Below are 13,467 nucleotides of genomic sequence, written 5' to 3'. Positions count from 1 at the left end.
AGACTCTGGCTCCAAATTAATCTCTACTGCGCATACTTTGGCTCCAAATTAATCACTAACGGACCTCTACTGTATTTATTTACCAAAACAAACATTGTTATGCATATGTACCTAGTTTGTTTCTGTTTTCCTGTGATTTGTGACTTTGTTTATTAGCAGGGTTGGGAAGGTTACATTTAAAATGTATTTTACTGCATAATATAGAATACATGCTTTAACTGTTCAGGTCAAACAAGGGACTCGTGAACAACTACCACAAAACAAAAACAGTCGTGGATCATCCAGAAAACAACAGTGTTCAGGTTCAAGGGTATGTAAACTCTGTGTGGGGTTTCAGTAAGTTCATTTATTTTGGCCTGTTGAGTTTATGTAAACATATGCAAGTGGTATGAAATGTGTGAGCAGAACTTGAGCTTAGGATGCTTTGACAATTCAAAGTAGTTACTTTGGTAATCTAAAATACTTTTCAGATGTAACTTTAATTTGATTGCCATCCATTTAAAAAGTAACTAATACAATAATCATACTATACAAAATGTGCCAATTATTATCTGATCAAGTGTTTTTTTCTTAGCTGTCATGTCCCCCTTTTTAATAAGAATAAACAAGACAATTAGATATAATGGACGTTGGGAAAACAAATGTGTCTCGTAAAAGCATCACACACAATGGCAGGACCACAACCCATATGTAATGAAAACATTGTCATATATTAACAATCAATGTTTAATGTATATTGAAAATACAGTGAATAGTACATTATTGATTACCTAATACATTATGTATGTCCTCAATAACATTCTTTGCAATATCTAGATATATATGTGATAAAATGATACCGTGAGTATGTGCACACACATAATGTTGCAATGATTCTAACCAGACATCTGATCATCTAAAAGTCCAAAACTTTTAATTTTTCCAGTAGTTTTCTTTTATAGGTCACACATATTTTCATATACTGAATGTGTGACTATGCAATGTGACAACAATAAAGTGAGAGAAAAGTTTGTGCTGAGCTATATGTGAACCTAATAATTAACTTTTGAAATGGAAATTGAATGTTCTAATAAAGCTAATACATTTCAAATTGTGTTGCGATATATACTGTAGTATGTTGAAAGATATAAGATAACAATATATAAGTATATTATGTAATATATCGCATTATATTTTCTAATACAGTGGTTCCCAAACCTGTCCTGGAGGACCCACTGCCCTGCACATGGGGCAGCTGTGGCCTAATGGTTAGAGAGCCGGACTAGTTACCAGATGGTCACTGGTTCGAGTCTCGGTGCTGGCAGGAGTTGTAGGTGGAGGGAGTGAATGAACAGTGCTCTCTTCCACCCTCAATACCAATGACTGAAGTGCCCCTGAGCAAGGCACTGAACCCCCTGTTGCTTCCTGGGTGCTGGATCTATAGCTGCCCACTGCTGTGTGTGTGTGTGTTCACTGCTCCAGGCGTGTGTTCACGGTGTGTTCCCTTCTCACCGCTGTGTGTGTGTGCACTTGGATGGGTTAAATGCAGAGCACCAATTCCGAGGGCTACCATACTTGGCAAATGTCACAACTTTCACTTCACATTTGTATGTCTCCCTAATCGGACACACCATATTTAGTTTTCACAGTCTCTATTATTGAACTGATGAGTGGAATCAGGTGTGTTAGATGAAGAAGACATACAAAAGGTTCAGGACAGGGGGTCCTCTAGGACAGGTTTGGGACCACTGTTCTAATACATTCCCATATATTTTGTTTCATAAGGTAACAGCCCACTTATTCATATTTATTTGGATTCACTGTATTGTGGAGGAGTGTCTGCAGTCTGGTGATTAATGGAAGAGCTGCTTGCCACAGGTATCTGAAAAAAAAAAAAAACATTTATATATATATATATATATATATATATATATATATATATATATATTTTTTTTTTTTTTTCTTTAACCACCATTTTACTCAAAGTCCAGTTAAACTGGGGACCAAGATTTTCTTACCTCTTAGCTGTTAAGATCATGGAAACGCGTGAAATCAGAGGACTGAGGTGATAAAACCTGCGCAAACTGCACCTATGGTTTAAAAAAAAACATATAGTGTTTAATTCCTTCTTACTGTGAGATGCCATAAATGTAATAACATCAGCAGACAGTTTCAGTATCACAGTTTCAGTAGCTGAATACAAATGCAGGAGGAAGAAAATACATTTTCAATAAGAATTTAATCCGACACACAAGTAGAACTAATCCCGATGAGTCTGAACAATCAAACACAAAGAACTGAACTAAAGTCATGGAGATGACGAAACAAACACACACACACCTACTGTAAATATGATGAAATCAAATCATTATGAGTCATCAACTATTGTGCCCGTTATGTGCTGTACACTTTTACACTATTGGTACAGATGTGTTACTTTATACACTCTTTATATCACAGTCCTACAGAGGTGAAAGCTAATTTTTTTTTTTCATTTTAAATTGTATCCAGATTAATGTAGACGTAACCCAAGATGATATCATCTCGCTAATCAGGATCTGGCTAATTCGGATCTTTGAACACACCTGTTGTTGATGATTAATATGGCTGGATTGAGTTATCTGACATAATTGTGTGTTCATGGGTTGGTGTAAAAGGGGCTATGTAGGGAATTATATTCCGTACATTATTCAAAAGGAATTGCAAATTGTATTTGCAATTGCTTTTTCAATTTGTGGACGCATAAAATGTGACAATCCAAACGCAAATGCAAATCGCGCATTACCTTTTGCTTTTTCGCGAACGCACAGTGAGTGCCAAATTTCAAATTGAAAAGCTAAGTCCATTTGCAAATGCAATTCTCATGTCTTACGAGCCATGAGTCTGTCATATTTAAAAAGAAATATTAATTACCACATTTGCTTTTTCACTACTGCCAAAACTCAAATGGAATCGCAATTCCTTTTGCATTTGAATTTCTGACGTCTACACAGAAACCTGTCAATCAAGTGACAAGGGGTGGGGCCATTTTATTGGGCGTGTTTGCATTGGGAAGTGACATCACTCACACTTGACCGTAATAAACAATCATTAATAGACAGACGATTTAGCATAATGTTTTGAAAAATCCAGTAGAAATCTGTGAAATTGTCGAAGACATGTTGACACTCACGCAGCAAGTTGATGAGAGTTCATACAGTACAGGTTTCCTTTTACTCAGAAGTCATTTGGTTTTGGACAGGTTAAATGAGTTTGTGGCTTTGACGAACAGCATCATCAATAATGATGTCTTTGCTGATCTAATGCCACGTTTCTACTGAACTTTCCCCCCAGACCTGTTGCTTTCTGTGTTTCCACCACGATCTAAAGTACCGGGAAGATTAGGCAAATAGTCTGGTGATGTAGGTCTGCGTTTGTTTCTCAATTCACAGCCCGCTGATTATGGAGTTGCATCCTCGGTAGTTCAGACTTTGCGTATTTGACTCGGGAGTGTGATATCCGTGATGACGCAAATCCGGTAAATTCATTTTTAAATTATTATTATTTTTTAATGATTGTCCCTGGATCAGTAGGTTACTATTGTATTAAATTAGTGGTGGCTGGGACAGATTTTAACCCTTTAGGCACCAGGGTTTTTTGGGAAAAAAAATGCTGTATTTTTTCAAAAGCTTGTGGCTTGAAACGGTTTAAAAATAAAGCTCCACTGTAAATGAGAAAAAATGTTGGGCATGACCGAAAGTTTATCTAGGGTGTTAATATACTCATCTTATTCGCATATTATGATGTGATCAGGGGGAAGCCATCTCAAATTTCATAATATTCCGGAAATAGTAGATATTGAATTGATGTTTGAACTTATTTGCATTTATTTTGTGTGTATGTGTCTTTTTATCCTCATTCCAAGTGACCAGAAAAGAGGAAGCCAACAATAAAACAGGATGAAGTACATTTACATTTAATCATTTAGCAGACGCTTTAATCCAAAGCGACTTACAAATGAGAACAATAGAAGCAGTCAGGTCAACAAGAGAACAACAACAGTATACAAGTGCCATGACAAGTCTCAGTTCGTCTACTATAGAACGCATAGCCAGGTATATATATATATAATTTTTTTTTTTTATATGAAAAGACAAGAAAATGACTAAATTATCACTATATAACTACTACATAGTAGTAAAACGCATGTGAACCGTAGCCTACTTTTGATCAGTTCATCAGTAATTTTCAAGAAATAATAGACATTGAAAGAATGTTTGAATCTAATTGCATGTTGTTGTTTTGTTTTTGTTTAGTTTTTTTTTTCTCATTCCAAATGATCAGGGGGAAAAAAAAAAGTAAAATGTAGTAACTTATTATGTGCCATAGTAAGATGCATGCTATTTTCTGATCAGTTGACCAGCTATCTGCCCAATCAGATATCTAAGTGACACAGTTTATAGTTCTTGAGAGTATCCACCTTTTTCCTGACGTAAAAATGGGCGCCGCCGTTTGTAAATTCTGTGGGTCTAGCTTCCGGTCTCATTTGCGTCCATCTATTTTCCACCACTGGAACTTTATCCAGGAACTAGGGACTTTGAGCTGGTACTTGATATGTTTCCACCACAGGAACCAGGAACTATATAAAGTTCTGGGTAAAAACATGCCCCTCAGAAAGTCTCTGCTGGTGAGGTGGTACTTTTTCAAAGTTCTGGAACTTTCAGGGGCGGGACTTGGGCGCTAAACATCCTGATTGGTTGAGTTCCATAGCATTGTGATTTCAACCACCATTTATTCTGATAATTTTCAAAATATTACTGTTATTTTGTCATGAAATGTACCTTTAAAAATATTTCATGCAAGAATGTAGTTGTTTAAAACACAAATCTGCAGTTTATTTATAAAGACCGCGCCTATTTAAAAATGTGTTTCACCGATTTCGGAGACGGTCAGCTCCATGCAATCAGCGGGAGCTCAGTTATCATGTATCTGCCAAGAGCAGCCTCACCTCGGCTAGACCTTCTGATGTGTGCCGCTGGCTCTGATGTCTCTTTAGTAGTTAAACATAAAATATTATTAGTTTTGGGTAAATCTAACAGACAATCTTTGTTCTGTATTCAGTTTATCTATATGTTAAAATGAAAATAAAAATAGGCAATTGATATTATATTTTGTTTCATTGTAATGGCTGTATATACACATTTCCCTCAACTAAGTACATCTCTGCAGCTATTATGTTTAAGTGAAAATGAAAGGAGGCAGTGGTATTTGATATCCTATTTCGTTTTATTGTAAATATACAGAGGAAAATTGCAGTAGCCAAGGCGAGCTGACGAATCGAAGTACTACATGTCTGCCATCTAGTGGTAGGGAATAAAAATTTGGCGCTTAGAGGGTTAAGTATCGGTTCTGCTTAAAAAGATATGATCTAATCCTCTCGAGCAGGTTTAAGCTTATAGACCTGTTTTTATGACAACAACTCCGGATGAGCTTCGAAGAACCAAATAATCCAAGATCAAGCGAAATCATCAACAATCAAATCCAGCTAGTACGAAGAACGGACCCCAGGGAGCAGGCACATAAATTTAATCTAACATAAATGTCTCAGGTTACTTATGTAACCAGGGTTTCCCTGTGTAGGGAGCAAGACACTGCGTCCTCTAGGGATCGTTATGGGGAACACCTCGTTGTGATCTGTGTCTGAAGCATACACTGAAAAAACACCAACAACATGTTGACCGGCGACAGCCCATGGGATCACTACCGGTGATACTATAGTATAAATAGGCGCCAGGAGAACAAGTGATTCACTTTTTCGTCTGAAACTTGCGTCCAAAGCATGGCATGAAGCTAGAGAACGCAGTGTCTCATTCCCTACTTAGGGTACCATGGTCACATAAGTAACCTGGGACGTTCCCTTTCAAGGGAACTTTAAACTGTGTCCTCTAGGAGTCACTATGGGGAACAGTATACCTACGCTGCCATGTTGAGGAGAGTGCAGGCCAGAACCATGGCAAGCAGTAAGTACCAACTCTACCATTTCCATCAGAGTTGCCCCTGGGACATTTAGATAGCTGTGCGTGACATTATCCCTTACGTTGTTAGGGCCAGACTCCTGGGCCTGGGGTAGAGTTCAAAACTTGGAATCAAGAATAGATTCCTTTAAAGGGATACGACGTAGAGTCTAGCATCATATTAAGCCTTGGCCTGTCACACAGGGGCTACTGTTTGCTCTTACATAAGCTTGTTGAAGGAACGCTTTCAACAGATCCCTAGTAGCAACAAGGGAGAAAAAACCCTCGTGTTTAGCTTATAGACCTGAGACCTTGCGGTGTCACTTTCTTAGCCCGCTTCCACTGCAAGTCTAGCCTCTCCATGGCACAATCCCTAACCTCCAACAGCTCGTCATACACAGGGCAGGAGGATTGGGAAGGTTCAGCCTCAGCTTCTTCGTCATCCTCAGACATCTCCTGCTTTTCCTGGGCCGAACCCAGCAGTGCACTGGCCTCGGATCAGATGATGTTAAGGAAATAACTTTATCCTTTAGCGGTTCTTTCTCATCCACAGCTGACGAGCGCCCACTGATCTGCCCCTTAACATTGTACTGAGCAAAGCCCAAAACATCAGTAGTTCAATATTAGCCTAATATAAGTTCACGCACAGGCTTATCGCAGTGTTAGTTGTAGTGAATGACAAGCTAAAGTTTTAAATGGTAACCATATAAATCACTCATAAGAAAAATACATCATATTTTTGTCATGACTAATTTATTATGATCCAGCATGATCTGTATTAAAGATAAAGAATAAAATAGCCTTGACAGCCTAATTTACTTACACATAACTACTAAGGAACTTTGCTCTCTCGTATTGGACTCGTTTTTATCAGTGAGGTAAAGGGAGAAAGCAGGCAGTGGACCAAACCACTGTGAGGCAAGGGAGGGGGGATTTAAAACATTTCTGAACTTGAAACACTTTTTTGCACTTATATTGTTTTACTACTTACACAGGTAAAGTATATGTCCATTATATTATTTACAATACAGAGTCGCTTGTAATGATATTTTTAGGGGGCATCCTCGAGATCAAGGGCTGGTTGCACCAGCTACACGTACATACATTTTTACATTTTGAAGCACACCTGCCATCCAATAATCGCAATGAGTTTTGTACTTTATTTCTGAATAAAAGTAACAAAATATCAGCTTTCAAATTCTGTCAATTTTAATCATCAAATGTGTATTTATTTTTTTACCCCAGACGTCAGTAAAACACATGAACAATGTCGGTTAAAGTCACATTTACCTCAGGAAAAACATTCATTGTACATAAACAACTAGAAAAAATTACTAGTGAGAAGCATTGTATTACATTCATGATATTTTACTGAACCTGTCGACTTCATTTTCAATGCTTGTTTTAAGACCACATACACGCACATGGAAATACCAATGTACTTGTCTGCACTTAACATGCTCAACATTTATTGAACATTAATGGAATTGTTGAGTAAATAAAAAGCATCAAGGAACTTTAAGATGCATCTTCATGTCTTTGTTTGGAACTCAGGTCCCCCATTGACAGCCCAAACTGGTTTTAGTTAAATCAGTAGTCTTTGCTCTTTCATGAGATTTGAGTTCTACGCTGTAAGACGTCCTCAACATATCACAGCACAGTGATTGGATCATAAGAGTTCATTCTCATGAATAATACTGGGAAAATCTCAGAAATCTGATGAAGTAGATACATACTCTCCAGCCACGGTCGCTAATCACTGCTCCAGATTACACATCTACGTCACTTTTTGTGATGTTGGTTCAACTTACTATACGGTTAAAATTCAAACTGCAGGTCTGTGCACACTCTTAACAGCTAAAATTGCTCAGAACACATTGTGTGTTGGTCAGCGCTTTGATAAGAATGACAAATATACATAATAGGCGTTTAAAATCTACAAATATGGCAGAAATGTGTGACAGAGAGAGTAGTTAATCATCAATATGAACAACAAATATTTGTGTTATATACCATATGCAACAACATTACAGACTATTTTAGTTTATTTTGAATTTGTGTTAATAATAGGTTAAATTTATGCATGTAAAACCATGTGGCATGAAATTTAATTAAAGTTTTATGCAGTATGTTTTTAGGGAAACGCAAGTGCTGCAGGTTTAATGTTTGGGAACACGATGTGTGCTGAGTTCACTTACATTGACATAAAACATTTCAAACATTCATTTCAAACATTTCTGTGGACAGGAGAATAAAACTCAATTTTACAAGTGGAGAACTTGAATTTGAGATTAAAGAACTATAATAAATATTTGTATTGTAACATAGTGTTTGTCGGTTCTTGTAAAGCGTGAACCCAAGTTTCAACAGCTTCAAAAGTAACTATTTCCTTTTTATATACATATCAGTTCAGTTAACACAAGCACTTTTCAAACTTCTTGTTTGTGAGTATTTGGCTCATAACTTACCAGAGCAGGAGAACTGTAGGCATTGGCTTTACAGGCAAATGCTGACAGACAGATGGAGATGATAAACTCGAACACGGCGAATAACATTAATACCCCTCTGATTCCCCTGAAGAGAGTCTGAGAGAAAAATCAACATTAACACAAATAATCCATTATCATTTCTACTCACACTTGTACAATCAGAGTTCAGCAGTCCAGAATCAACCATCTGTGAAGCTTTATATTACAATTTTAGGGCCAGATTTACTAAAAAGGCAAATTAGCTTGACAGCACAAACCTTAGTTAATTATGTTGCATGATTAATTTAAATAATTTTGTGCCTGAAAGGGAAACACTTACCAATAAATGCATATGCAGTAACGTTAGCCACAAAAAACTGTCCTTTACATTGCTAATATTTTACTGTCTTTAGTAAATGTTGACAGAAGTTTATTAACGCCAAATTAGGGTTTGCACTGGCACAAGCTGTTAGTAAATCTGGCCCTGATATGTCAAACTAGACTGAGTTTACAATTATATATAAAATATGTATATTATATACTTTAAACTACTTCTGAAATGCCAGATAAAAACAGTGAACAGAAGAGTGCTTATTAAGGCTTGTGTACTGACCACACAGTGATCTTATGGTAAATATTAAATAACATTTTCATTTTGACACAATTTGATGTTAATTGTGAATATAAAAGTTGATGACATACATCATACTGTTCCTCTAAATAACAGGAAGAATCATCGCAGTAATGGTATGGCCATATAACAAAGTCTAGTGAAAGTAAAATAATGGCAATGCCTGCGGTTATCGTACTGAAAACGTTCATTCCCAGTGAAGCATTCACCTATAGGCAGAAAAAAAAACACAAAACAGATTAATAAAAAAGAAAGACTTTAAAAAATTGTGTTACCATGTTAATGTACATAGAAAAGTATATGAAGTGTAATAAAAATGCACTTTTGACGTTTTTATTAGCTGAAAGATGATTGACTGATAGCGGCCATGTTTTCATATTATTATTTTCATATTATGAAGATTCATATTCATTTTCAACATTAACAATCCTACAGTTACAGTGTTGAGGAGTTGAAGCACCTCCTACATGTGCAACTTTGATGCCATTTGGTGTCAATACTCAAAATATCCTGTGTATATACCACTTTATACCATACATATATATTTTATATTGCTTCATTAAGGGATCCGAGGCCATTCCGCCATGGGCCCCTGAGTTTTCTACTCAGCCATGGTTCCCCGAGTTCTAGAAAATCAGTACAATCACAACAGAACACTATTTCTGTACTTCCAGCTGGTGCTAAGACCCCAAAATAAGTGTTGTGTACATACCAAACACAAACTGGAAGGTGAATTAATTTTGTTTTCTGCAGCAATGCAGAGTGAACCTGCGGCAATGTACTGAGAAGAGAGAGAAAGGACAAAATTGAGGTTTGGGTTGAAATATGTACCTCGTTTTATAAGACAGTACACTTAATTGTATAGTGGTTTCTTACGATGAATGATCCCCAGTAAGGAACACCAGTATAGACAAAGATGGGTACTGCATAAACTGTAGACACAATGCCAAACAGGAAAGTCATCACACCGATCATTATCTGGACCGTCTGTGGGGCACAAAAAGAAGTGTGAGTAACATGAGAGTCTTTCATAAAGCGGGAAAATATTAAATATACAATATGGCTGCTGTAGTTATGGACTTATGATTGTACTAGAAAAATATCCCCAAAAATATATTTTGCAAGTGTGGAATTATGATTGTAGGAATGTCATTTGTATTCGCAGATGTCCATTTTTTGCAGCTCCTACAACATTCTTCTCTGTGACTGACACACTGTAATCTTTACTATTTTACTCTGTAACTGATAAACCTGATCTTATACTGGTGTATTTCCTGCACTACCACCAATACAATAAGTCTCATTCTTCAATAAATATTGTGTATGCTTTATGTGTGCACAGCTCCTCTTTAAAATGTATTCATGTATATATTTGCTAACTTCCTTCTTTTTTTTTTTGTCATTGCTTCCACACACAGCGGCTTTTCATGCTCCCGACGGTGTTTTCGTGTTTTTTGTCTTGTGAGTCGCAGTGTTTTTGTACGTCTTTATCATGTCTACTTGTCTTTAAGTGCGCATACAGCCATGGGTTTCTGCTGGATGTCGGCAGAACCACATTTTTAGAGTTAAACTCGGCGCACGCCGAAGAGTTGCGGGACCTTGGTCTGCTCCTGAGGCCTACACCATCACTGACCCCCACTACTGCATCTCCCCCAGAGTGAAGGCGCCACAAGCGTTGTGAGAGGAAGCAGGCTAGAATAACGGCTAACCCACACAAGCCAGCTATCCCCACCATCATACTGGCTAACGTACGCTATTTGGACAATAAACGACTGCTTTCAACTACTACGTTCAATTCAGAGGACTGAAAGAGACTGTTGTGTTTTTGTGTTCATGGAAACATGGCTTAGCAAAAGTGTTCCAGACGGCGCTATACAGCTTGACCAGCTGACGTGCTATCTAACAGACAGAGCTTTTGTCGCGGGAGGAAAAACCTGGGGCGGCGGGCTTTGTGTTTACATCAATGACGCGTGGTGCCACGATGCTGTTGTCACCTGCAAACACTGCTCACCCCTGCTGGAATTTAAGATTATTTAGTGCCGGCTGTTCTATCTACGGAGGGAATATACTGCCGTATACAACATTCCTGGCCGTGTACTGAGAGACTCACTGATGTCTTCACAGACATTTTCAACATCTCACTTAGTCAGGCTTTTGTTCCCACATGTTTCAAAACTACCACCAGCATTCCAGTCCCGAAGAAGCCGTCTCCATCCTGCTTCAATGACTACCATCCAGTTGCACTCCTATTATCATGAAGTGCTTTGAATGGCTAGTCATGCACCATATCAAGTCTGCCCTCCCCGCCTCCCGCCCTCCCAACCGGTCAACCAATGATGCCATTGCCACTGCCGTCCACTCAGCACTCACACATCTGGACAAAAAGGACTCATACATACGTCAGAATGCTGTTAATAGACTTCAGTTCAGCATTCAACACAATCATCCCTCCACAGCTCATTTACAAAATGATCCAGCTGGGGCTCAACACTTCGCAGTGCAACTGGCTGTTGGACTTTCTGATTTGAAGACCTCAGGCAGTACGGGTCGGCAGCAACACATCCAGCACCATCACACTGAACACTGGGGCCCCCCAAGGATGTGTGCTGAGCCCCCTCCTCTTCACTCTGCTGACCCATGACTGCACACCGTCACACAACTCCAACCTCTTTATTAAGTTTGCAGATGACACGACTGGTGGGTCTCATTAGCAACAAAGATGAGACAAACTACAGGAATGAGGTGAGACACCTGGCCGTGTGAAGCAGTGACAACAATCTCTCTCTGAACGTGGAGAAGATAAAGGAGATTGTTGTTGACTTCAGGAGAGTGCACACTCGGCAAGCTCCTCTGACTGTCAATGGTGCGACTGTGGAGAGAGTGAAAGAAACCAAGTTCCTGGGTGTGCACATCACAGAGGACCTCTCCTGGACTAACAACACAGCAGCACTGGACTAGAAATCACAACAGCGTCTCTACTTCCTCCGCAAACTGAGGAGAGCCAGAGCCCCGGCCCCCATCATGTACACCTTCTACAGAGGCACCATCGAGAGCATCCTGATGAGCTGCGTCACTGTGTGGTATGGCGCCTGCAATGCGTCCTGCCGAAAGACTCTGCAACGCATAGTGAGAGCAGCTGAGAAGATCATTGGTGTCAGGACATTTATGGAACCTGTCTCACTCGTAAAGCCCTCTGCATCACAGGTGATCCCACTAACCCATCACACAACTTCTTCAGTCTGCTCCCATCAGGGAGGAGACTGCGGAGTCTCAAGGCCAGGACCAGCAGACTAGTGCTGGGAGGTATACTGGTTCATACCGAAAACCGGTGTATGTTTTCATTACGATATAAATTTGTAATATACTCCAATACTGATGTGTTTAATTTAATTATTTAATTATGCTGCACCGCGGCCGCGTGACACTGTTTCAGACGGACCCTTTACAATGTTGCACTTCTATGTAGCGACTGTAAGGCCTGGTGAGGGTAAACACAGTAGTGCTCTGGTGTTACGTTATAAGGCCTGTTTCACACATACTCCGTCTGCAGTGCGTATGCGTTGCATATTTTTTTACGCACCCATGTTAACGGATTTCAGCGTTTACACTGCACAAGGTTGTGGTCTGTCAGTGCATTCAAGGAGCGGTGCGTCTGCATCAGTGCAGCGATTGTTTACATACCGAGTCTATTTTTGCTGTGCTGCATGTGCTGAATTAAAGTGAAAGCGCATTGTTCGTGGGAAAAATTATCATGGATTGACACTGAAATGCAGTCATTTCACAATAGATGTATACTAATTAAAGCTGTTTCACACGCAACACATTGGTTTTTGGCTAGGTTTAAAACAAGAAAAAGTGCACTTTTTGATAAGCAAGGAAAACAATTTATGTATTCACTTTGATGGAGGCAGAAAAACAAAGTTCTTTAAGACCCGTGGGGTTGCTTGTGATAAAGATTTAAATGCAAAATTCACTAGACTGCTTCTGTCTGTGTTTTAATATTAAATATTTTAACAAGAAAAGTAGGCTAATTATTGTGTTTAAATGTTTTGCCTCTTGCTTGAGCAGCTTATTATACAAACCTAGAAGTAATGTGCATGAATAATGCGTTGTTTATATTTACTGAGTTTAAACTAATTTATATAACTATGAAAGATTGTTACTGTTCTGTGATAAAAGACTCACAATGCTGAAAAAAATATATGTATATATGTATCAAAAGAATGAACAAATGTTGTGTTTGTGGACTAAACCCACGAGTATCAGTAGCGGACTGCAAACGCGCCCTGTGTGAAAGCACAATGACTGCATATGCACTGCAGGCGGAGTATGTGTGAAACATGGGTGCTGCAGAACTAGCAGAACATGACACAGAAAAACTTGTGCCAAAAAGATG

General features: G+C 38.7%; 1 protein-coding gene across 1 annotated transcript in view; it reads right to left on the bottom strand.

Annotated features, from left to right (window-relative positions):
- Positions 1 to 702: 702 nt before the first annotated feature.
- The window catches only part of LOC127956079 (membrane-spanning 4-domains subfamily A member 4A), a 26,704-nt gene continuing 13,939 nt past the window's right edge, over positions 703 to 13,467 (bottom strand). Inside the window, exons 3-8 of the mRNA XM_052553856.1 lie at positions 9,948 to 10,058; positions 9,784 to 9,852; positions 9,143 to 9,280; positions 8,441 to 8,557; positions 1,998 to 2,069; positions 703 to 1,861 (exon numbers count right to left, since the gene is read on the bottom strand). Of these exons, the coding sequence (XP_052409816.1) occupies positions 2,001 to 2,069; positions 8,441 to 8,557; positions 9,143 to 9,280; positions 9,784 to 9,852; positions 9,948 to 10,058 (504 nt within the window). The 3' untranslated portion in view covers positions 703 to 1,861; positions 1,998 to 2,000. The remainder of the gene's footprint in view (positions 1,862 to 1,997; positions 2,070 to 8,440; positions 8,558 to 9,142; positions 9,281 to 9,783; positions 9,853 to 9,947; positions 10,059 to 13,467) is intronic.

Source organism: Carassius gibelio, chromosome B4 (assembly GCF_023724105.1).
Source record: "Carassius gibelio isolate Cgi1373 ecotype wild population from Czech Republic chromosome B4, carGib1.2-hapl.c, whole genome shotgun sequence".
Lineage (NCBI taxonomy): Eukaryota > Metazoa > Chordata > Actinopteri > Cypriniformes > Cyprinidae > Carassius > Carassius gibelio.
The sequence above is the reverse complement of the archived record's forward strand: the minus strand, read 5'-3'. Positions and strand labels throughout refer to the sequence as shown.